This window comes from Aythya fuligula, chromosome 4 (assembly GCF_009819795.1).
Source record: "Aythya fuligula isolate bAytFul2 chromosome 4, bAytFul2.pri, whole genome shotgun sequence".
In the NCBI taxonomy this organism is placed as follows: Eukaryota; Metazoa; Chordata; class Aves; order Anseriformes; family Anatidae; genus Aythya; species Aythya fuligula.
Genome location: NC_045562.1, coordinates 73,954,294 through 73,978,733, shown reverse-complemented (window position 1 = coordinate 73,978,733; position 24,440 = coordinate 73,954,294). Strand labels below are relative to the sequence as shown.

The 24,440-nt window shown below is 57.5% G+C and overlaps 1 protein-coding gene across 1 annotated transcript; it reads right to left on the bottom strand.

Moving 5' to 3' along the window:
• Positions 1-2,140: 2,140 nt before the first annotated feature.
• RNF24 (ring finger protein 24) lies at positions 2,141-21,520 on the bottom strand. The gene is made up of 6 exons (XM_032186869.1): positions 21,492-21,520; positions 8,138-8,287; positions 6,436-6,478; positions 5,133-5,174; positions 3,482-3,561; positions 2,141-2,552 (listed from the first exon to the last, which is right to left on the bottom strand). The coding sequence occupies exons 2-6, from the start codon at positions 8,278-8,280 to the stop codon at positions 2,414-2,416; spliced, it is 447 nt and encodes a 148-aa protein (XP_032042760.1). The 5' UTR covers positions 8,281-8,287; positions 21,492-21,520; the 3' UTR covers positions 2,141-2,413.
• Positions 21,521-24,440: the final 2,920 nt, after the last annotated feature.

Here is a 24,440-nt window from a genome sequence, read left to right as displayed (position 1 = left end):
AATGGCTAAAGTGCTGTGGTTCGGGGGGAGGCTGTTCTTCCCTTCCACGAGTTGTTCTCTCCTCTTTTTTTCTCCGTGCACGCAGCCCCGTGAGCAGCCTGGGAAGCGGCTCGCTGCAGCTCGGAGCCTCTGAAGGTAACAACTCCCAGGCTGGGATTTTGCAGGTTGCTTGCTGCGTACCGAGCAAACGAGCTCTCCAAAGAGCAGAGCTGCTGCTAGCGGCCAACAGTTTAAAACGGGCCGACTGCATCCACGCAGCTTGTGCGTTGATCCTCCTTGTTCCTCTGCTTTGCCTTCCCTTGTTTCTTAGAAATTCTTCTCACTTTTAGAGTTCGGCTCTAAAAGGTGCAGGGGCTGTAGCGAGAAGGGCGCTGTTGGCGTTCTCCTTCCCACGCTGCTCGCTTCAGTTGTCCCCGTGGCACCTGCCTCTCGTTTGGGGCTGAAAAGGGGAGAAACGGTCCATTCAGCTGTTTTTTTCCTAGCTTAGATCCTGTGTGAGGCTTCTGTGAAGGCTGTCACGTCAGTTCTGCCAGGAGCAGGCAGCACGAAGCGAGGTATCTCCAAAGCTTGAAGGGCCTGGAATTTCCTGAGCGCATCCCATAATTAAAGAAAAAAGGGGAGTGGGGAGGATAGGAGAGAAAAATGGGAGAGAAAAAGCTTCAGGAAGCTTTTGTGCCCCTGCAAGTAAGGCCTGGGGGGGGGCTTAGCAGCCAGAATTTGCCCCAGGGCTTTTCCAGAGCTCCCTTGGGCGCAGGCAGGGCACCTCTGGGTGCAGAAGGGAATCCTTGCAGGGCTGATGTCTCCAGGAGCAGCCCCGGGGAGCTGAGGGGAGGCAGAAGCCGCCTGGAAAAGATTTGGGGACGCGAGGGGAAGCTGCTGAGAGAGGAGGAAGCTGTGCTGCGAAACAAGATCCTGCCCTGGCACACGTGGAGGGGCCGAGCTCGCGTCCCTCGTGCCGCCCGTGGGTTTGTGTGGGTCCTGCAGGTGCCGCGCTGTGTGCGTCCTTTTGTAAAAGTTCTTTTTTTGTGTTTTCTCCTTTTTTTTTTTTTTCTTGGAATAAAACATTTCAGTTATTTTTGTATACGCCAAACTCCCCCTTGTTGGCTTCTCCTGCTCTTCTGCCCCGCTGCGGAGGGAACGCGCCAGCAGGTACCCAGCGCCCCCACACCGCCTCCGGAAACCAAATCCCCCCAAACCCACCAAAAATCCCTCTGGGGGCGAGGCTGGGGCCGTTTCCCACCCCCCTACAAACACAGCCCCGCTTCCAAAACCTGCTTTTATTTACATTTCAAGTCAAATCACATGCAAAAAAAAAAAAAAAACTGTGTTTTTTTTTTCTTTTTTTTTTTCTCTCCTCCTTTTCCTTACGAATAGTGTGATTAGCAAAAAGGACGCATTAGGATTTTTAAAATAGCAATTAAATATACAAAAATAGAGCTTACAAAAAACAAAAAAAAGACCGAAAATAAACCGAAAAAAAAAAAAAGAAAAAAAAAACAAAACAGCGACCGTTTTAAAAAATATTCTGCTGCAGAATTTGTAGTGTACAAACACGTCTATGAGGCTCCACGCTCCATAAACAGGCGGGGGGGGGCACGGTTTTTATAGGGGGACGCCCCACGCTGCTGTGCCCCTGGTAATACTGAGCCCCCCCCCCCCTGCCCCCCTAAAAGGGACCGAGAGCTGCAAGGAGAAGGGGGCCGGGTGCCTGTGGGGTGCTCGGGTTCACCCCAAAAGGCAAAGTGGGGGCGTTGGGGCCCCCCCCAGCAGCTTGCGCCCCGCGGGCTGCTTGGTTTGGGGGATTTTGGCACTGCCTGGAGCCCCCTGGGGCTGAGAGCGGGTGCACAGGGCAGGATTTTTGTCCCCCCCCTGGGGGCTCGCCCGTGGCAGGGGGTTGAGGAAGCCCTGAGGTAGCCCAACGCGCGCCGTGGGGGGGGGACATGGCCCCCCTGCCCCGCTCAGCCCTTTTGGGATCCTGGCACGAAGCCCTCGGGGGCAGAGAGAGCACGAAAGGCAGCACCGAGGCGGGGCTGCACCCACATCACCCCCCCAGGAGGGGAAATAAAACCCGAAATCCCCCCTCGGGTGCCACCGAACCCGCGGTGGATGTGGGCGGCGCTGCTCCGGGGGGGGGGCACCGGCTGCGGGACGGGTGTGGAGGCGAGGCTCTCCCCCTCTCCCTCAGCTCCGGGATCCCGGGGAGGAAACAAAAAACCCCAAAAACCTCATTCTGAGGACGAGGGAGGTGCGGGGGGGGGACGTGCTCCCTCCTAAAGTGCTCTCAGCTCTCTGTCCGTCCGTCCGTCCGTCCCCAGCTCCGTGCTGGTGCCGTAGTGCTTTGGTTGGCGGCTCCGGGGGCCCTGGGGGGGGCTCCCCCTGAGCGCCGGGGCGAGTCCAGGGGGGGGGCTCGGAGCTATACCAGGTTCTCCGCGCCCGGGAGGGGGCTTTGGGGGGGCCCAGGGTCCTGCTTGCTGTGCAGCTGGGCCAGCTGCAGCACCGGCATGTTGCAGAGCGGGCACACCTTGCGCACCTCCAGCCATTTGATGAGGCACCTGGGGGGGAAAAAAAAAGGGTAAAGCACCCCAAATCATCCCAAATCACCCCAAATCATCCCAAATCATCCCAAATCAGGGCCGTGTTGGGGCTGAGCTGTTTCCATCCCCCCCACAGCATCGTCAGCGCAATGAATTCACCGCCTAGGTGCCTTTGTGCACATAAAAATGTCCTTATAAAATACAACCACACGTAACCGAAGCGTTATGCTAGAGTTTTGCTGCTCTGAATACTCAGAGCCATCTGCTAAGGGGCTTTTCCCTTCCTTTCTTTTTTTTTTTTTTCCTTTCCCCTTGCTGGAGGGGGAAGAAAACCCCAGAGCAGATTGCTGAAGACGCAACGCCACAAAACCAGGCAAAATGGGAGGCTTTTTGGTTCTCCTCTGTCCTCTCCCACCGCAGCAAGGCAGAAAGGAGCACCGCAGCGAGCTCGGCTCACCCGCAGCCATCCCCTAGCCCTCGTGGAGGAATTTAAGAGACGCTCTCCACCTGAACGAGCATTTTTTTGGGCTTTGGCACCTCCCTGTGCCGGCGCCTCCGCCTCGCTGCCTCTTAAAACGCCTTCAAAAATCGCAGCGCCCCGGGCCGGGGCTTTTCCAGCGCAGGGGGAGCCCGGCAGCCACCCAGGAGCTGCAGGCGCAGGTGGATTTGGGGCCGCGCTCGGCTTTTCAGGCTCTCAGAGAGCCTGGGAGAGCAGCCTGGCGCTGATCCTGGAGCCAAGGGGTGAGCAGCACCGCTCCACGCCGTAAATAAAAGCTGATTAAAGGGGAGGTGGCAGTTGTTTATTCTCTAAAGCCTGGGACAGGCCAAGCAGCGCCGGCTGCGTAATTCAGGCGCCGTCCCTCGCGTCGTGCCTCGGACCAGAGGAGTGCAAAGGACCCAGCCCCAGCCCCTGGCTCCTGCTGTGTTTGAAATCGTCCCGCACTTACTTTCTGTGGAAGGCATGTTTGCACGGACAGATCCCCAGCTCGTCCTTGGGCTTGAACTCCTCCAAGCAGACGGCGCAGATCTGAAAGACGAGCGGGTCACCGGCACGGTCAGCGTTTTCCAGCACAAAAAAATCCACGCATAGCTCTAAACCGGGGGAAATTCTCCCCCAAAAACCTCCCTGTGAGTGTTTCCTGCCTCCTGGTGCAGGTTTCTGTCCTCTCCCCGGTGCTCACCTCACCACTGCCTTTAATTGGGGAAAAAAAAGGGGAATTTGGCTCCTGTCTGAGCTCCGCAGCGGTGCTGGGCAGGGCTTGGCTTGGCCGCGGGACAGAGCCCGGCTTAGTGCAGCTTTGCACAGCCCCAGGGCTGCGGCCCTCCCGGAGGTAAATCCTCCAGCTCCTGCGGTCATTAAGCTGCTCCGTTCATTTAAACAGCAATCAAAATAAGTTTAAAGCCCAATCTGCCTTTAATCCGGGCTCTAATTGCCGGGGTTGGCAGCCTCTGGGCCGGGCAGCGCCTCCCTTTCTGCTTTACCCACAAACATCGCAGGCGGCAGAGGGGAACCGCTGCCCCCCAGCTTTGTTTGCACAGCCTGGTGGGTTTGCACAGAGGACCGAGCACTTTTCGGAGCCTGTGAAGCCCTCGGAGAGGCGGCGTCACGGGAAAAAGGGGAAAAAAAACAGAGCTGGGCAAGCACAGAGGAGCCCAGCGGGGATTTTACCTCCCGGTGAGCCCTGGCAGCTGCTGCTGCAAACCCCCAATACCCAATTTTTTGCCCAAAATGGGATATTTCGGAAGGAGCCTGAGCAAAACCCTCCCAGCCTTCCCCAAACCCCCTTTGGGGATGAAAACAGGGTTTTTAATTCCTAACACACCCAAGCAGCCCGCAGCCGGCCTCTCCTCCTGCCACAGCTCCTTGCTGCGGGGACGACGGCGCAGAAAACCCACAGCAATGCATGAAAAAAAATGCACCGAAGGGATGATGCGTGGAAAAAAATGGCAGGAGAAACAACCACGCGTGGAAAATTGCATGAAGATGACAGTGCATACAGACAAAAATGCGTGAAAATGCATAAAAATGCATGAAAATGAATCAAAATCCATGAAAATGAATCAAAATCCACGAAAATGCATAAAAGCAATCTGTGAAAATGCATGAAAATGCCTAAAATAACAATGAATGAAAACGCATGAGGAAAGCAACGCATGAAAACACACAAAAATACGTGAAAACGCGTTAAAAAAAATGCATGAAAACGCATGAAGACCACTGCAGGAAAACAATGCTGCTTGAAAATGATGATGACGAAAATTAATAACGCATGAAAATAATGGTGCATAAAAAGGAAAAGGCCCCTGGGAGGGGGCTGGGGCTGGCTCGATCCGGCCCCTCTGCAGCTGTGCCCGCGGCAGCTGCATTAGCGAGCGATGGGACATGCAGAGAGGATGAGGAGCAGCATCAGGGAACGAGCACAAGGAGGTGCAAGGAGGCTGCAGGGCCAGGCACACGTCAGCTTTTGGCACGGTGTCCCTGCAGCCAGGAGGTGGCAAGGGACGGAGGGGAGCTGCAGGAGCTGCCGGGGGTGGAAACTCATCGCGTTCCCCCGCTGCTGGCGGCGCCCCAGGAAGCAGAGCCCCGCACGCACTCACCTCGTGGAGGTTCAGCTCCTTCACCTTCTCCTTGAGAATGACCTGCAACACAGAGACAGGGTCAGGACGCGGCCCCCGATGCGTTTACAGCCGCTCAGATCCCCATAAATCCGAATTTCCATGCGCAAAATCTGTTACACTGAAAATCCCCCCTTTTGGGCACCAGCTGGGGCCGGGTGCTGCACCAAGGCAGCAATGGGCTGAGGTTTTGCAGGGCACAGCACAAACAGAAAGAGCCCGCTGTAAATTAAACCTGAATTCTAAAAATACGCTAAAAACCGGGCCAGTTCTGCACACTTTGAGCAATAATTATAAAAAAACACAGAGCCACGGATGTGCCCGTGCTGCGGCAGCTCTCCGTACACGTGGAGCTCCCCAGGAGCCAGAAACCTCCGGCACCCCACCTCCAGCCTGCACGCATCCCTGTGGGTGGACAGGGCGAAAAGTGGTGTTTGCACAAAAAAAAAGATCCGAGGACAAACCTCAGGAGGTCCCCAAACCGAGCGCCTGGAGGGGGCTGAGCTCCAGGAACAGCCACGTGCTGGAACATCCATCCAGCCCGGCCCCACCTCCTTCGGTTTCCTGCCTGAACGCTAGGTCAGAGGTGGAAAAAGCTACAAAACCCCGGGGAAAAGGGGATGTTTCAGCAGAAAATGGAGTTTATTTTAACCCCTGCGTGTGGGTGGCTGCAGAAAGCAGCTGGGTTGGCCGCGGCGATGCCTTCCCCGGGATGGACGGGGCTGTGCTGACCCCGCAGCCAGCTCCAGCCCACGCTGCAGCTGCTGGAGGAGCGCTGGATGCTGCCACCACGACACCCCCGAGGGTTTGGGAAGCACCAGTGGAGGTGCTCTGAGGGTGGAGACATCCCCAGCGCCCGGGAAAACGCTCCGAGACTTGGCACCCGTGTTTGGTTTCAGCTGGGGGAAGCCTCTTCCAGCTTAAAATCTTGCTTTCAGGGTGTTTTATCTTTAAATAAATTATATTTCTGCTCTTTTTGTCCTGCTGATTGCTCTTGCTGCCTCTGAGCTCGCTTAGGGGGAAGCACCCAAGCACCTGCAGGGCAGCATCCAGGTTGGACAGCAGTGGACCCCGAAACGCTGAGACCTGCAGAGCGCTGCATGCAGGCAAGAGATGCTCTCAGGGGGCCCAGCTGGCAAAAAAAACCCTAAATCAGCTGGAAAAGAGGTTTGGCAGAGCGTTGGCAACCTCTTTTCAAAGACCTAGAGCCTCCCGGTGAAAAGCAAAGCTCAATGGCAACCTGAAGGAGCGATTATTGGCTCCCGGAGCCCGTTCATCACCTCACCTGCTTGTAGGCGTAAAGCTCTTTGTGTGCTTGGTGTCTGAGCCTGGAACGAAGAGAGGGAGAGAAGTGAGGGCAGGCCAAGACAGCAGGATTAACCCCAAAACAGCAGGAACACCCCAAAGACACCTCGCTTCCCTCCCCTCCCCATCTAATCGCTTCGGTTTTCCTTTGTGATTTCGGAGAGGACGGCCACGGGAAACGAGGCAGGCAGGCAGCAGCCGCCCAATTCGGGCTGGGGCTTTTTGTGGAGCGGGGATGGAGCAAGAGGGGTGAAACCGGCCCAGCCCCGAGGCTGGGAAAGTGCTTATGAAACCCAGATGGGGAAAAGCAGAGCTTGGCTGCCGGGGACCACCTACGAGGGGGGAAAAAAGCTCTCCCAGGAGAGCCAGCTCCAGAGCTGATCACCGTGCCTCGCGGAGGTGGTGGGCAATCAGAGACTCGCCAAACGAGAGGCTACGGGGGGGCGGCGGTGGCAGATCCCACAAGCAATCCTTGATCCCATGCTGTCAGCTCGGAGATTGGGGTAAAAACACCAGATATTGGCTCTCCCACGCTCGGGGTGCCTCCTGGCTGGGTTTGCTGCACCAAGAGGGCTGCAGAGGATGCTCCTGCGCCGCATCTCCCCGAATGTTAAATGAATTCCTCGCTGCTCCACAGCCTCCAGATGTGATCCTCGGTTAAAAGCCCCAAATCTCAGCGCAGGGGGGGTCAGGGATGTGTGGGGTAACCCAGGAGGGCTTCAGCAGCTGGCTGAGGAGGGGGAGAAACTCAGCGTGAACTCAAGGTGTTGCTTTGTGTACCGGATCCTCCTGCCGCTGGTTTTTGGGGGGCTTTGGGTTTCTGGGGCTGCTCCGGGTGTGGAGGATCCTCCTTTGCAAATCCTGGTGCTGCTGGTTGGATTCCTCAGGTCTCGGTCGAGGCTGGGGCTGTGCAGGGATCGTGAGATGATCTAGCCCAAGCTCCCATCTCTCAGAGGTCGGTGTTATTCCTGGGGGTGGCAGCCAAACATCCCTCCCCGACAGGCACTCCGTCTTCATTTAAAGACAGCAGGAGCTTGCCGCTTCCCTCGCTGGCTTCTCTCAGCAGTTACTCACCCTCTCTCTTCCCACACGCCTCCAACTTCTAAATTTAAAGGTTTGCTGGCTCCATCCTCCAGACGTTACTCCTGGTTATTTCTTCTCTGGGGCAGAACACACCCAGCGAGACCCAGTGCCTGGGAAAACACTCGCAAAGCCCAAACACCTCTTCGTTTTGCAGGCAAGCCGCACAGGTTCAGCTCAACCCGGGGAAAACACATCCCTCACGAGGAGGGATTTGGGTAGGGTAACGAGGGGGCAGGCATTAAACATTCCCTAAGCAGCCGGCGCCCGAGTTAGCCATTAAAGAGCGAGCTGTGGGCAGGAACCATAAAACCCCGCTTCCAAGTCCCGGTTGAGACGCCTGCCTGAGCAACCGTGCTCCGTGCCCGTGTTACGTGGCCCCAGAAATAAATTTCTGCTGGGTTTGGAGCCGATAACACGGTTCCTTTCGGAGCTGCTCGCTTCCAGACGTGTTGGGTCCACGCTGCGTGAGCTCCGCGTCCGTTTCCTCTGCGAGGGATGAATGTTGAGGCCGATGCTAAGGGCTGAGCAAATCCTTTTTTTCTGATTTTAATCCTTTTTTTTTTTTTTTTAATATTCTTTCTCTCATCGATTATTCTTACCTGATCAGGTAGCAGCAGAAGAGTAAACTGAGGATGAAGACGAAGATGGCCGTGCCGAAAACCACGATGTATATGTTGAGAGGCAGGTTCTGGAACCCGATGTTCGGCATCCTGAAACTGTAGTGCTGGAAATCCGAGCTCATGGGTAGGCTGCGAGGAAAGGGAGAGAAGAGGAGGACATCAGGCTCCATCGGCACACGGGATGCCCCACAGAGGAGAGGAGGGACGCCCCGAAAACAAAGCAGGGCAGGCTAAACCGTGCCTGGGATTCCCCTTCTCCCTCCACGTGCTCCTCGCCCAGCGATTTCCCCTCCTGCCGACGCAGGCAGTCCTTTAAATTCAGCTCCAGGCGGGGATTTGCATCCAAGCCACCCCAATCCCAATGTCCCCCTGTGCCTGAAACCCCGATTAATTAGACTGAAACGCCCCAAAGCAGCCAGAAGGCAGGCTGGAGAGTTTTTCCTCCCCTCCTCTCCTGTGGTTTCCTCCCCGAGCAGAAATTCTGCCCTCCGCCACTCCTTTAGGGTGATTTCCACGCTGCCATCGGGGCCGAGGGGAGGGCAAGGACATCGCCGCGGCAGATGGCAGAGCTGCCGGGATTTACAGGTGCCATAAATACAGGTGCCAGCACAAATCCCACAGACAGAGCCCGACGAAACCTCCCGGGCACATCCCCGGGGTGATGATTTCAGCCCGCGAGCTCTCCCGTGCCATATAAACCTCCCCGAGCCCCAAACGTCCGAAAAATCACCGAAAAGCAGGGATTTGCTGTGGCTCCTCATCGTTCCTTTCCGCCCCGCGGCTCCCGAGCCGCTCACCCTTGAATGAACAGGCACAAAGTTCCCCCGCCCCCAGCTCGGAGAAGGAAGTTAAAAAACAAAACAAAACAAAAAAAAACCAATAATAAATGATCTCTCTTGTTTTCCTTTCATCGGTTACTGCCCACGGGAGGCGGCGTGCAAGCCAGTTTCACAACAAACAGGGAAACTACCTGCAGTCTGCCCCCAGCTTTTGGGGAATTCAATTACGGAGGGATGACAAAATCCCCCCCGGAGCAGGGTTTTTGGTTTTTTTTTTTCGGCGCAGGAGCCGCGCGGCTCCAGGTTTTGTGCAGGACGGGGTGAAAGCGGGGGAGGTGGCCGGGGATAACCGGGGAAAACGGCGATGAAAAGCCCCAAATCTGAGCTGTGAACCTGCAGGGAGGCATTTGGGCTCCCAGCAAGGCTGGATTCAGGGTCTGGAAGAAAATAATCCCTGAAATGATCCGTGCTCTTTGCTTCTGCTGCGGCCCCATCAGCGCAGGGACTTTGTGGCACCTAAAGAAACCGGGTTTAAGCCCAGAAAGTTTCAGCAAAGAAACCCTACCCAACAGCAAAGGCTCCTGAGCAGCCTTTCCTCCTTTGTCCCCTTTTTTTCTAAGCCTCACCAGGTGTTTTCTTGGCGCAGGAGCGGCTCTCCCATCCCTCACCTCGCAGGATCAGGCCCCGCTGTTTTGGGCAGGCAGCGAGACGACGCGACAGCGGCCTCAGCAAAATTAAAACATGGCCCCAAAACGCAGCCCCAGCCCCTCTCCTGCAGCTTCCAGCACCCACCTGGCATCCTCACGCCTTCCTGGCACCGATTTCTTCCCCTCTGGGGCGCTCGAGGCTGGCCCCCCAGCCCGGCGTCACCTCCTGCCCCTCTCCGAGGGCAGCATCCCCGCCGCTGCTTTCGGCTCCCTGGGTTTTTGAGGCGTAAAAACGATTTTTGGTAAAGCCTGGACTCGATTAAAACCCCCCGGAGAGCTCAGCACGTGTTCAGCGAGGCGCCCAGCCCGAGCGGGAAGGCTGCAAGAGCCGCGAGCCCGCACGCACTGAGGCTTGCTCAACGCCACCGAGGTGGTGGTTGGTTTTTTTTTTTTATGTTTGTTTTGCTTTGCGAATAAATAATTAAAAAAAAAAAAAAGCGACACCGCCCCCAAACCTTTGTTCCCGACTCGGGCACAGTTAATGCGCAGCTTCGCGTGGCTGCGCGGGGTTGGGTTGGGGTTTTAATCCCCGTGCTCTTTGCTGGGTCAAAGGGATTTGAGGCGGTTGTGAGCCTCCTCCTGCTTCCTTTTTGAGCCAGGGGCTCCTCGTGCTGGCCGCTGGCTTGGATTTCCAGAAATATTCCGGGTTTGTTGGCTGCCCCATGCGGGGAAGGAGAGGTTCTGCGAGTCGGGAGCAGAGCTTGTGGCCTCCCACCAGGAACATCAGCGGCTGAGGTCCCCATCTGGGGGACCACCGTGGTCGGCAGCGTGTTTTTGGGGTTCTGAGGATCATAAATCCTCTGTGGGAACGCAGGTTTCAGGAGCAAGCCTCAGCAAGGCTTGAAAAAACGAGCAGATGGAGACCCCAACGTGCTGGATCTCGCTACCGGGGCATGGAAAGGAGCTGAATGCCCCCACAGAGCATCCCTCTGGCCAGCCGAGCACCCCAAACAATCCGGGACCAATCTTGGAGGCAAAACAACCAAACCAAGAGGCACGGCACCAACCCTCTTCCTTCGTAGCTCCTTCAAGCTGCGACGCTCTCCAAACTGAGCCAGGTCTGGGGGCTTCAGCGCACTGAGAATGTCAGCGGAGATGAGCTGGTCCTTTTTAGGGCCTGGGATTTAGGGCTTGGGATTTAGGGCCTGGGATCTCCTCCAGCCACGAATTCCCGACGGCCGCATCCAGCTGCTCCACCAGACCGCAGCTACAAACCACCACGGCTGCCTGAGGGATCCCAAGCTCCCTGCCGCATCATCCCGGCCAGGATTTTGCCCCAAAACGCCATGCCCGAGGTGGCCGTGACCCTACAGCAGGGGCTCATTCTCCTCGGGACAATCCCAGAGGTGCAGAAACGTTACGGTGAAAAATCACCATCAGCAGATAGAGGCAAAAAAAGAGCCTGCCCAGGATCCAGGAAACTGTTAACTTGAAAAAAAAAGCCTGAAATGGGATGATTGTAAGGAGCCAAGCTTTTGGTTTGTTTGATTTTCTCTTTTTTTTTTTTTTTGGGGGGTGGGGAGCGTGGTAGGGGAGGAGCTGTGCTTTAATTCGCTTCAGATTTCCCAGAGCGCAGCCAAAAGAAATAAAAAGGAGCCGTGAGGGAGGCCGGGAGCTTTCCGAGGCAGGACAAAAAGCTTCAGGCTGTGCCCGTGGGACCCCAGACCCCGCGTGGGGCTGGCTGCGGGTCTGAAATCCCGACCTGCACCCAGCAGGACCTGGAGGCTGGGTTATAAAAAGGTGCCTGGCTGCCCCTCAGCGCAAACCCGGCCGCCTAGATGAAAGGGAAGGAGGGAAAGTTGGATTTTCCCAGGCTGAGGCACGGAGGATACGTCCCGAACGCCCTGAAATTAAAAGGCACCGAGGTGTCCTTATGACAGGGCTGGACGCAGGGACGGGGCTTCTCCGCGGGGAGGGATCCCGTAGGAAACCCCAAAACCCCCTGCAGGAGGTGCCGGTCCGCACGCAGCCGCGGGGACGGGGAGGACGCAGCCTCCGCGTCCCCGTGGGATTTAATTAACGGCTTTAATTAAGGGCCAGTTCTGGTTAACGCCAGGTTAAAGAGCAGGGCAGGCAGGGAAGGGAGAGCTGCAGGTGCCGCTGCCCTCCCCCTGCTCGCCGCGCCCTCTGATTACAAGCCGGGCACTTCAAGGCAAACCCCAAGAAGCCACGCAGCCCAAATCCGTCCTTCTCATTAACAGCAGCAAGCAATTAACGAGCTCAACCAGCTCGGCCGAGCTCTTCCACGCAGCTTTCAGCGGGGAAACCTCCGAGGGAGGAACCCAGGAGGCGATTCCCTTGCTGCACGACACTGGGAACACCACGGGAACCTCACCCTTGCTGCTTCCTGATGGTCCTTGGGGTTTTTTCTCTCCTTCCGAGGGTGTTTTTGTTGCTGTTATTTCTTTACAGAGCACCGAGCGTCCCAACCACGTTTAGCCCAGGCCAAGGGTTTGGTTTTGGGGCTGGCAGTGGGCAGCAGGCACGAGGAAAAGTTTCCCCAAATCCCTTCGTTTGTAGGGGGAATTGAGGAACGTGGCCCCATCGCCTTCCCCCTGGGAATTTCCACAAGCCAGAAATACGAGACTCGTATGTCCAGGCTGAGATTTCCAACAACTTTTTCCAAAAAAAAAGGGGTTTTGGGGCTCTTTGGAAGCAGCAGTGAGACGCAGCTACTTGGACAAGCAGCCTGGCAGGAGATGTCGTGACACGTGGGTGAATTCTGGTGAATCCCAACGTGGAGCTGTCACCACCAGGGCACCCAAGGGGTCACCGCACGTCACCAAGGGGGTGACAAAAGCCGGTGGCAGCCCCCCAGAGCCAGCAGAGCCCATGGAAAGCAGAAAGGGGAATGGCGGGAGGTCGGAGAGCAAAAGGACGCGGTTTTTCCCCCAGAAATTGGGCAGCAGAAGTTAAAAATTCCTCCCTGTGGAAGCAGGATGCTCCATGCAGGGCCAGGGGCAGCTAGGTGCACGGGATGGGGTTTGCAAACCCCCATGCAGAGGCCCTAAAACCTCTCCTGGTGTAATTTATCTCCCTCCAAACGTCCCTGCACCTTCTGGGCCACCGGTCCATCGTGCTGCAATTCTCCAGCAAAGCCTGCCCAGGAGATGCTGCCCGGTTCAGACCTTTGAGCCCTTTCCCCTCCCTCCAAGAGGGAATCGGATGCTTTTGGAACGGGAACCAAAATTCCCTGGCTTCGCTCCCTGGCTGGACGACACCAAACACAAATTTAACCCCCTCAGCCGCTGGTGGGGAAAGAGCGAGCTGGAAGAGGCTCCCGGCGACGCGATCAGCAGCCAAAAAGGCCAAAAAGTCTTAAAATGAGAATAAACAGATCCACCTGGCAGTGCCAGCAGCACCCCTGCAGTTTTCTGGATCCTCAAGGGTCAGTTTAGTGGAGAAGCAGCCCCGTCACCGCCGTCCCGAGGCGCATCTTGAGGAGGAAAAACCTTTTTGCTTCTGCCGGAGAGGCGCAGGAATTAGGTCAGCTGCAGTTCCCAGCGCCAGGTTAAAGCCCAGGGCCGTCAGCAAGGCAAACAAGAGGCTCGCTCAGGGCTGATTTTGCAAGATCCAGACAGAAAAAAAAAAAAAAGATGTAAAATAAATAAAAAGAAAAAAAAAAATAATCCCTGGTGCTTTTTTAAGTTCAGCCTAAGCCGGCGGGGGAGCGGAGCTCGGGCTCCCCGTGTCTGGCAGCAGCGGGAACGAGGAATCGAAAGCAGCCCCGGGGTCATCCCACCCGGCACAGCTTTTCTGGGAACTGCAGGCGAGGCAGCAAGTTTCGGGAAAGCCGCAGGAAGTCGGAGGAGCAGCCGCAGGATCCGTGGCTGCCAGAGCATCTTCGGGAGGCTGAGGGGGAGCCGCAGGCTGCCCGCGTGAGCTGAGCCGGGCTTCTCCTTGGCCATGAGATAATGCTGGAGGAATTTTTTTTCCCCCTTTGGCCCCGCGGTTTGTTTTTTTTTGCCCCTCCACCCCCTTTTCCTGGCACGTGGCTCCGTCCCAGCTGCGATGTCACGACCCGCTGAGCTCACTTTTCCTCCCGACAGCGCGGTGGGAAGGGAAAGGATGCCCCGAGCCCCCCTCCGTCCTCCTGGCTGTGAAATGCAGCAGCCCCGTGGGACCCGACCCCGCTGCCCCCACAGCACCAGCCCCTACCGCATCCCATCAGGTGCCAAAGCCTCGATTTATGGAGTTTTCTCCCCGATTCATGGGCTTCTTGCAAGCACTGCCCAGCCGAACCCGGTGCTCAACATCTGGATAACCCAGGGAATCGCAATCCGGACAGGGAGAGGTGCAGGATGCTAAAGGGGGTTCCCAAAATATCACATTTGGGGAAAAAAAAAAAAAATCAAATCACCCTCACCAGGCTGAATAAAGCAAAGAACAAAAAGCAACCGGCCTTCTCCGCCAAGCAGATGGACGATACGACCTCCCGAAATCCCTTCGTCCCCACTCCCCGAGCTCATTTAATAGGAGAAAAAAAAAAAAAAAAACAAAAACAAAAAGCAGTGCAGGGATCAATAAATCCCTGCAAAGCGCTCCAGGAGCTCCGGGGCTGAGGAGAGCAGCTGCTGGCGGCAGCCCGAGCGAGGCGGTGAGCCGAGCCAAGCGCGATTTGGGCTGCGGGAGGGGAAGGAGGCGCTCGTTTCAGCTCCCCGGGGTTGCTAGGTTATGGAGGTTTTTTGGGGGCATAATCTGCAAGGGGATCCAGATGGCCGCAAAGCCTCGCGGTGGAAAAGCAGCGTGAGGCCTGGGAGGGAAGAATTCCTCTTTATGCTGCTGCCTTCTGCTCCCTCCGAGCCCAAACCCCGGATTTTGGGCCTTGGGAGCGCCCAGCAGGCTCTTTATCAACATTTTTACTAAATATACAGAAAGCAGAACAGGTAGCTCGATGCGGGAGAACCGAAAGCCGGACACCAAAACCAAAATCACCAAGAAATCCCGGGGAAGAGCCGCCCCGAAAGCCCCTCTGTCGCTGCGAGGGCCGCGTTGTCAGCTGCTGACAGCATTAAAAACCCTTCAGGAAAACCCAGGCAACCCCAACGCCAAACCTCAGCCTGCTGGGAATTTACCCCACCGCCGTGTCACTGCCATCTGATATTTTTCCTAGTGCTTACAGGAAGGAAAAAAAAAAAGGAGCTCCGTGCTCGGCCTGCCCTTCCTCTGCTTTTACCAAAAGCACTGGGTTTTGGGGGAATATTTCTTCCCCGGCTCGTTCTGCTCTGCTCTCAGCGACTGGGGGCTTTGCAGCGCTTGAAAACCCAGCAAAAAAAAGAGATTTGTGCCCCGGGGCACAAATTGCTTCACTCCCACGGTTCTGCGAGGTGGGCAAAAGCCTCAGAGGTCAGCAGGAGACAGGAGAATCAATTCTCTGCTCCTGGAGTGCCTGGCCAAGCCCCACGGAGAAATGTGTGTAGGAACAGCACGCGTGGGTCCTTCCCTCTCCGCCTCCACGCTGAGCGCTGCTGTCCCTCTCCTGCTTTGTGTCCGAGAGGAGAAAGGAGGCTTGATCTCAGGGCTGGAGGTGTTAATGAGGTCAATTAGCCGGATTTTCCTGACTTACGTGAGGAGCAGACACTTTCAGGAGCGCGCTTTCCTTCCTTCCTTCCTTCTTTCCTTCCCTCCTGCAGAAAGTCCTCAGGCTGCGGGGAAGCCTTGAGCTGGCAGAAGAGACCCCTCCTGACACGCGGTGCTGACGCCGGGCAAGCTGTTTGGCACAGAAACGGTTTAAAAAAAATGACATTTTCTGCAGCCAGAAAGCTCTCCCGATGCCATGGCCTGACCTCAGCGGGACGGAGAACGGCAAGGGACCGCCAAATTCAGGGCAGGGCTGGTGGGACCTGGGAGGTGACGGGCGGGCAAGGCACAAATCTGGAGCATCGCCTGCCCCAACTCCCCGCTTGCCCGAGGGCTTAAGGGCTTAAATTTCTCCGAAATTTAAAACTTCTCAGAAATCCAACCCTGAATGAGCAAAAACACCAGGCTGAGGCTGCGACGTTGATGCAGAACTCGCTGAAAACCCAAAACCAAACCTGCTTCAAGGCTACCGGGGCCTCCTCGGGCACCCCAGAGACCGGCAGGCCCGAAAACAGCCCGCTCCCTGCCAGATCCCTACAGATTCCTGGCTGCTGAATCGGCTACTAGAAGGCAAAATATATTGCTGGCGCTAACGACCCGGCTTAGCAACGAGCACGCAGGCTGCATCGAGTGTCTCTCCAAAGGTCAGGGGAGCGCATGACGCCCGGGAGCCTTTGCGTAAGCTCTTACTACGAGTTGGAGGCGCTTGGAGAGAGCCCGGAGGTCGGATCGCAGCTCGCCACGTCCTTTAAAATGAGAGGGGGGACCCCAAATCCTCCCCTCGGCATCCCACGGCATCGCTCTGGCTCTCTCAGAGGGGTTTGGTGTGAAATCCCATCCGAATTCACGGGGTGAGCGGCGTGGCGGCTGCTGGAGCGGTTCAATGAGGGCGCCGCGGCCTCGTTAGCAGGGTGGAAATTAGGAGCTGCCCTTTTTGGGCACGCTGGGCTGCGGCCAGGCATTCCTGGCAGTGCCTCGAGCAGGGATGTCACAAAAACCCCCGGGGTGTGCACGGGTTTTCCTCGTGGGCTGGGGACGATCGGGTTGGGAGCCACGTCCCGATGAAGACCCCGCGCAGCCCAAGCCCCCCGAGATCATTCCAGGGGAGCAATTTTTTGAAATAACGGGACTTTTGGAAATAACGCTGCTTCCAGGGGTAATGCAGCCCCCAGGAACTGCTCGTGGAGGTATCTCAGCACGTGGTTTTACAGATTTCCTGCAAAGAAACCTTTCAGACCAGCTCTGTGCTTGCCCAACCAGGAGCTGAAAATCATCCGAGCCACGCACCTCCAAGCTAACCGCTGACCAACAAGGCCAAACGCGCTGAAAAAAACCCTGCCACTGCACAAAACTCCACGGAGAACACGCAGGAGGGTTAAAATATTGCTTTAAACACTTTGATTGGCCCCAAATCCCATAAATTGGTTCAGCTCCTTGCACCCCATCTCCGCCAGCACCGGCGAGCGGCTCCCTTTCGAAACTCCGGCGCGGCGGTGCCGTGACGCTGCGCAGAAAGGAAGGGGGGGAAAAAAAAATGGCTCAAGCTAATCCTGCGATTTTCTAAGACGTTAATCCCTTGATCTCATTGAAAGGGATTAGAGTTCCTGGCGAGGGAGGAAGCCGACGAAGTTTTCAGGCAGATGGACCCCAAAACGGAGCGAGGGGAAGGGGCGAGCGGGCCCGCAGTGATTTGGTTTGGGGAATGAAGCAAGGCACGGCCTTTTTCGTGACAAAAACCAGCTGCCTGCTTCGGGAAGGTTCACTCTCGGGTCGTACCTGCTTGCTCGGAGGAGAACCGTCCATAAATCAGAGAGAAACATCGAGAGGTGAGATAAATCAGAGCGTGAGGGAGGCTTCGCGAGCAGAGAGAGGGATTCAGGTGATCTTTCGGCGCCCAGAAAGCCAACTTCCCACTTTTAACTCCCACCAAAACCAAAAAAAAAAACCACCCAAACCCACAAGAAAACCACCAAAACAACCCAAAACCCTAAGCAAAGCTGCACCGTTTCACCCACAATTTTGACCAGGACCCCCCCCCCCTCTCTTTTATGGCAGGCTGCTCGCAGGGCTCTGCTTTTGTTCAGCTCCAGCACGTCCCCGCTCCGCTGAGGAGCTCACAAAAGGGAGAAATAAATAAATAAGCCCCCAAAACGCAGCTGCCTTAAGAACCGATCCGCCAGGAAACCACCCCCGGGGGGGGAAGCCGAGCCCCGGCGAGGGTTTCGCACGGAACAATGGAAAAAATGATTCCTTTGGAGGCAGGCAGAAATATTTGCTGCTTTGCGAAAGAGCTCGGCGAGGAGAGGAGCTTAATTCGATCCTTACGCCACGCCAGGGCTTTAATTCCGTGCAGGCTGCGGGCAGGAAGGGCCTGCTCGGGGCTGGGAGGGAGGAAGGGAAGATGCTCGGGTGGATTTATCGCTCTTGGCAGCAGCCAGGCTGAGCCCGGGCTCCCTAAAATCACTTGGGACGGGCTGTCGGGCTCCCCGGCCCTCTTACCTGCTGGGATTCCCTCTGGGGTGGAAAGGGGCCGATGGATGAGCTGAGCTCTGCCTCCCAGCACCACGTTCCAGCTTCCTTCAAGCCTTTTCTTTTCTTTTTTTCTCCCTAAAAGCCCTTCCCCAGCTGGGAAGCCGCTAGGTCCGAGGGGCCGGAGCGAGAAGGGGGCAAGGTCGGCGCGGCGCTTTCGCTTTCTCTCTCCGCCTGGGAAGCTGGCGCCGTTTCCAGAGCCCGGCGTAAATCCTGCAGGGCTAATCCTCCCCGGGAAGAAAAACCAGAAAAAAAACGAAGTTGTGCTCCTCTCCTTGCCACGTTCGCAGCCCTCGAGTTGAAGGGAGCAGAGGAAGGAGCCCTCCCAGCACCCAATTCCTCTCCGATCTCGACGCAGCGAGCTCGCTGCGGGGCTTTTAGAAGCGGCGGCTGCGAAAGAAACCCAAAAGGCTCCAAAAAAACCCAACGGCGACCTCGGAAACATCCAAAGGGGGAATCATCCGTAGCACTAAAACACCTCGCACCGCCCCGTGCTCCCTCGCTGCATCTCCTGCCCCCGGCCCGCTCCTTTCCCCAGGCTTTGATCCAGTTTTAGCCGAGGCGGCGGCGGCGCGGGAGCAACCTGAGCCCTGGCAGCCCCCGCCCCAGCTGCTCCCGGCTAATTTAAGGCCACGGTGGGGACCTGCTGGGTGCTGCTTTGGGGTTTGGGGCGTGGTGAGACGTGGATGGGGACGCCGGCACCGCCACCGTGGCGGTTTGTCCATCCCCTGTATGCTCCTTGGTTCATTTGAGGGCTTTTGGGGTCGGCTCACGTGTCCTCCTGGCGGGAGATCCTCCCCTCGAGGCGCACCCACGGCGTCTCCAAGCTCCTCTCGAGCTCCACGGCTGCCACTCCCCCGTCGACGTCTTGTTTGCGAGATGTTCGTTAATTAATTAGAGCTAATGGACGCATGAGACGGGGCAGGAGGGGGTCGGCGTGACGTCACATCACCCATTTGGGGAGGAAAAAGCAGCTTTGAGCATCCCACCAACGCGGCTCCCGCCCCGTAGGGCACTCGGGTACCACCACATCCCCGCGGAGGTGATGCCCAAGCTTCCCGCACCTCCAATTAACAACCAAATTAATTCCTGCTCGGCTCTCGGCGTGGCAGGAGGCACTGCCGGGACCCGACCGTGCTTTTCCAAGCGGCTCCTCTCCGTTCTTGCATTTCTCACCCCGAAACTCCCGAGCTGGGCTGAGCCGGCCCCGTTACGATGCCACGGGGTGGCCGCTCCCGAGGCAAAGTCTGACGGGGCAGAGCCCTCGGCACGGCTCGAGGAAACAAAACATAAATAGGAACGCAAAAAATAAATAGGAAAGGTCCATGGGATGCTCGTCCCGTGTCCTCTTCTCCATCCCTGCCTGACGGAGAGCTTCGGCTCGCCTCCAAAGCAGCACAGCCCCCACACCAGGCGGCACCACAGCCACCCAAAGCCAGATTTTGGGTGGGAACGACGAGGAAAAGCTCCAAAACGCCGAGCAGGGAATAAAATCCGGAGACTTTCAGGGATTTAGGGAGGGTAGAGAGAGTGGGATCCTTGCTGGGACCGGGCCGGGTCCCCTCGCCACCCTCAGCACCCAGGCACCTCTGCCCGCCGCTCCTGCCGCGTTCCCTTTTTAATTTTTAACCCAAAACGCAGCAATTAGCACGCTTTGGGCTCCTTCCACGTTGCCCCCGAGCGTTTCTTCCTGCGCTCTTCCTCCCCGAGTTATCCGAGGCAAAGCCTCGTTCATTTTTTTATTTTATTTATTTATTTTTTTTTTACTTTCTTTCCGGGCTCGGGGCCAAATCTGCGTTTCATTTCTCGCCGCAGATGGCCCAGCGGCCGGGCCTGCACGAATAAAAGAGCCAAGCAACGGAGACGAGAGGAGCAGAGCGAGCATGAAACACTCGGGATGGGGTTTGGGGAGCGATATTTTATGGGGTTTTGGCTGATAGATCAGCGAGCTGGCTTAGGGGGCACCGGGAGGGACAACCACAGTGGGGACGCAGCTCGAACAATGAAAAAAAAAGGGGAAAAAATTCATATTTTGAGCTCAGCTCGTGCTCTGACAGCCCGGCTGGGTGAGAATAATGGGGTTCGTCCACCTGGGCAGCACAGATTTCCCCTCGTCGCCCTGGCCGGCGTCCCCGCGTGCGGCCCTACACGTCGCGCAGGGCAGGAAGGAGGAGATGAAAGGCGGGGAGCAGCGCGTAATCCTAACCTCCTGCCAGAGGGGCGGGGGGGAGAGGAGGAGAGAAAAATCGATAATAATAATAATAATAAAAAAAGAAAAGCAGCACAACACAACGAGCCACGCGCTTTGTTCGCCGCACGTGGGACCCCCCCCGCACCCCGATGGACCCCGCAGAGCCCCCCCGCTGTTCCCAAGGGTGTTTTTGGGGTCGGGAGAGGCTCCCCTCCAGCCCACAGCCACGCTAAAACAAAGCCCAAAGGCAGCTGAGGAAGTCCGAGACAACACAAGCCCGAAAATACCAAAAAAAAAAAAACCACAGGCGCATGAAAATGAAAACCCCAAAGGCGCGTTTTTCACCCCAAACGTGCAGTTTGCAGCCCCGTGGGACCCACACGCGTCCCCTGCCAAAAGTAGGCTCGGGATGTGCCCGCCCCGCTGCCCTGCTTCTATCCCGAGCCCCTTTTTTTTTTTTTTTCATTTTTGGGCTTTTTTTAGCCAAGGCAGCACTCAGAGCGTCGCCTCCTCCCCCCCCGCCATGTCGGGACCTTCTCGGGGGTGCCAAGCGTAGCACCCCAAAAAGGGACAGGGTATGGGGTGGCAGGGACAGGCGGTGCCCTGCAGGGAACAGGAGGGGAGTGCACGAAGAGGGAAGGAAGGGGCAACCCCACTGATTTATAGGGTTGTGCAAGGGGAGGGGGTCCTGCCCCATAGGGGTGATGGAAGGGGGGTCCCTACCCCATTAGGATGCTGGAAGGGGGCTCAGTGTCCTATAAGAAGGGGTCCCTGCTCCACAGGGTGGTGAATGGGAAGGGCTCAGCACCCCATAAGGGTGCTGGAGGAGGGGTCCCCCTAACCCATAAAGATAACGGAGGGGGGGTCCTTGCCCCATAAGGATGCTGGGGAGGGGCTTCTTTCCCCATAAGGGTACTGGAGGGGGGTTCCCCTGCCCCATAAGGATGCTGGAGGGGGGGGGATCCCAGCCCCACAGTGCAGTGAATGGGAAGGGCTCAGCACCCCATAAGGGTGCTGGAGGGGGGCTCCTTACCCCATAGGGATACTGGACGGGGGTTCCCCTGCCCCATAGGGATAATGGAGGGGGTTCCCCTGCCCCATAGGGTTACTGGAGGGGGATCCCCCTGTCCCATAGGGATAGTGGGGGGGGCTCCTTGCCCCATTAGGATAACGGAGGGGGAGCTCCTTGCCGCATATGGATACTGAAGGGGGGGTTCCCCTGCCCCATAAGGATAACGGAGGGGGAGCTCCTTGCCCCATAAGGATACAGGACCGGGCATCCCCCTACCCCACAGACACTCTGTGAGGCGGGCTCCCAGCCCCCTCAGCCCCCCACAGCGCTCCCGAGGGGCCTCCCCCACCCCACAGAGCCGCACCGGGGAGGGCTCCAACCCCCAAAAAACGGCACCGGGGGGCAACCTCCGTCCCAACAGCGACACACCAACGAATCCCTAACCCGCTGCATCCCCTCGGGGGGAGGCGGCCCCGTGTGAGGGCCGGGACCCCCCCCCTTTATCCCGCCCCCCCCCGGCCCGTCCCGCACTCACCGTCCCGCCGAGGCCGCTCTGGCGCCGGTGGGGAGGGACCCGGATGGAGCTGGCCCCGCCCCCTCCGCCCCGCCCCGCCCCGCCCCGCCCCGCCCCGCCCGGCGCCGGGCAAGGCCGCTCCGGCTTCGCCGCGCCGCATTGCGCCTGCGCGGCACAGCCTCCCCCCCCCCCCCCCCCCCCTTCCCCACCTCGGAGGGTGGGGAGGGTTAGGGAGGGGAGGGGTGACGTCATGGAGAGGGGAGGGGGGAGGGGGGAGAGGGGGGGTGATGGGGACATAATGGGGGTGTTGGGGACGTAGTGGGGACATTGGGGGTAATGGGGACATAATGGGGACATTGGGGACAATGGGGACATGGGGACATAATGGGGACACTGGGGACATGGGGACAATGGGGACATAATGGGGACATGGAGGATAATGGGGATGTAGGGTGACAATGGAGACATGGGGACAATGGGGATATAATGGGGACATTGGGGACAATAGGGACAATGGGGACATAATGGGGAGACGGGACAATGGGGACATGGGGACATAATGGGGACATAATGGGGATACTGGGGACAATAGGGACATGGGGACAATGGGGACATAATGGGGACATGGAGGACAATGGGGATATACGGCAACAGTGGGGACATAGGGACAATGGGGACATAATGGGGACATGGGGGACATAATGGGGACATAATGGGGACATAATGGGAACATTGGAGACAATAGGGACATGGGGGACAATGGGGACATAGTGGGGAACTAATGGGGATATAGGGTGACAATAGGGACATGGGGGACAATGGGGACATAATGGGGACAATAGGGACATGGGGACAATGGGGACATAGTGGGGATATGGAGGACAATGGGGATGTAGGGTGACAATAGAGACATGGGGACAATGGGGACATAATGGGGACACTGGGAACACTGGGGACAATAGGGACATGGGGGACAATGAGGACATAGTGGGGACACTGGGGACAGTAGGGACATGGGGGACAATGGGGACATGCCACCCCACCCAGGCCTGTCCCACCACCTGCCGGTCTCAGCGGGGACACCGGTGGCACGTTGCGTGACCACGGGGAGGTGGCACCATGTTTAATGCCATGGCTCTGGGCGGTGTCTCTCCTCGTGGAGGAGGCCGAGGTGCCTCCTGCTCCGTGACCTCACCCGGGTGAGCCGTGGAGGCGTTGCACAACCCGAAACTCCGGCCCTGCTGCCTGGCTCGGGGCTCCTCCCGTGCCCTATCTGGCCAACCTCATCTCCACCTCGTGAAGAACCCCAAAATGGCCATCGTTGGCTTCCCTTAATCCCTCCTCTTGCACGCACGCTCTGAGCGACGTCCTCCACGTCCCCTTGGAGGAGCTGTGGCTGGCCATGGATTTGGGATGTTCCCATTTCCCAATGACACGATGATGGGAGGGAAGTCGTGGGATGGGACCCGCTCTGCTGTCCTACACCACCTCCTTGTCCCCTGCCAGAAGAAGCAGGCAGCGAGGATGTCCAACGAGGGGCAGTTGGAAGATGGAGGTCCGCCAACTGTTGGCCTCCATGACCCCAAGTTGTTCCAGGGAGGTTTGGGTTGGGTATCTGGAGGGATTTCTTCATGGTCAAGCACTGGAAGTGGTGGGGTCCCCGTCCCCAGAGGGTCTCCTGCTACAGGTGAGGAGCCCACGGAGCCCTGGCCCGGCAGGGATGGGAAGAATTTTCCCCTGTGGCTGGTGATACGAAGCTCGTGAGATGGCAACCCCGAAACAGCACATTTATGGGAGCGGGGATACATTTCTGAGCTCCGATTCATCACCCTAATTACAGGTTCACTTTCTCCCTGCACACCCTTGGGCTCCCGGCGCTCACGCTAACGCCGCCGCACTTTATTTATGAGAAGATCCAGTTTTTCCTACTCGTTGAGTGCAGGAAGAAGAAATCCGGCAGGCTCCCGTGCCCGGACCTTAGGGCAGAGAGATGGGGTGATAAGGGAGGGTGGGTCTGTCTCCTTGGGAAGGTGAAACGCTCGCCTTTCTCCTCGCTTCTTATCCAAGATGGTTTTGCTTTGTGGTGATCTCCTACCTGGGGTCTCAACAGGGCTGCCAGGTTGTGGTGTGGACACCACCACCTCCTCCCCTCCATAGCTTTTCTTGAGGGAACCAAGCCAGCCCCAAAACCCTCCTCCTGGCCCAGCATGAGTTCAGGACCACGAGTGCCACCACAGCCCTGTTGTCCCCCCAGGAGAAATGGGGTGACAGGGCAGCCATGGGACCTGTGTGTCCCTTTGGAAATGGGTGGAAACCAGAGTGGTTGCAGCCCCCGGGGTTCTCCTGCTCCTCTGGGGTAGCCATGGGACCACAGCTGGGCCGAGGGACAGGGACAGGGGCTTTGCCACTGAATTTCAGCCCTGCCTGCAGGCGGTGGCAGTTTTGGGTTCCCCTGCTCTGGGTGAGGCCTACCGCCACCCGCACAGCCCAAGGGAAGCCATGATCTGCCTCACGGCCCCTCATCTGAGCAGAAAACCCAGAATTTGTCCGTGAATACCAACCGAAGCAGCTCTTGGGTGCCACATGTGTGATTTCCCATGTTTGAACAAAAATTCATGAGGTGATTTTGGGGACAGACCCCCTGCGTTTGCCATCGCAGGAGGCTGGCCCATGCCTGGTGCCACACAACCCATGGGGGGATTTGTAGGGCTTGGCTGAGGTGCAGATGAAATAGGGCAGAAGAAAAGCACCGGCAGCTCTCGTGGGAGGATTCCCGTTTCACCTCGTGGTTGAGATTCAGCCTCCGGTGTGGAGGAGGAGGCTGCTCCCCTCAGGCTTCTTCCCAAACTCTGTTTCTGGGTGAGGTCCACGCTGCTGAAATCTCAGCCCTCAGCCCCTCTGCTGGTGGCAGATGTTGTGGTGTAGGCTCGGGTCTGCCAGCAGAAATGGGATTTGGTCACCTCGCTGGGT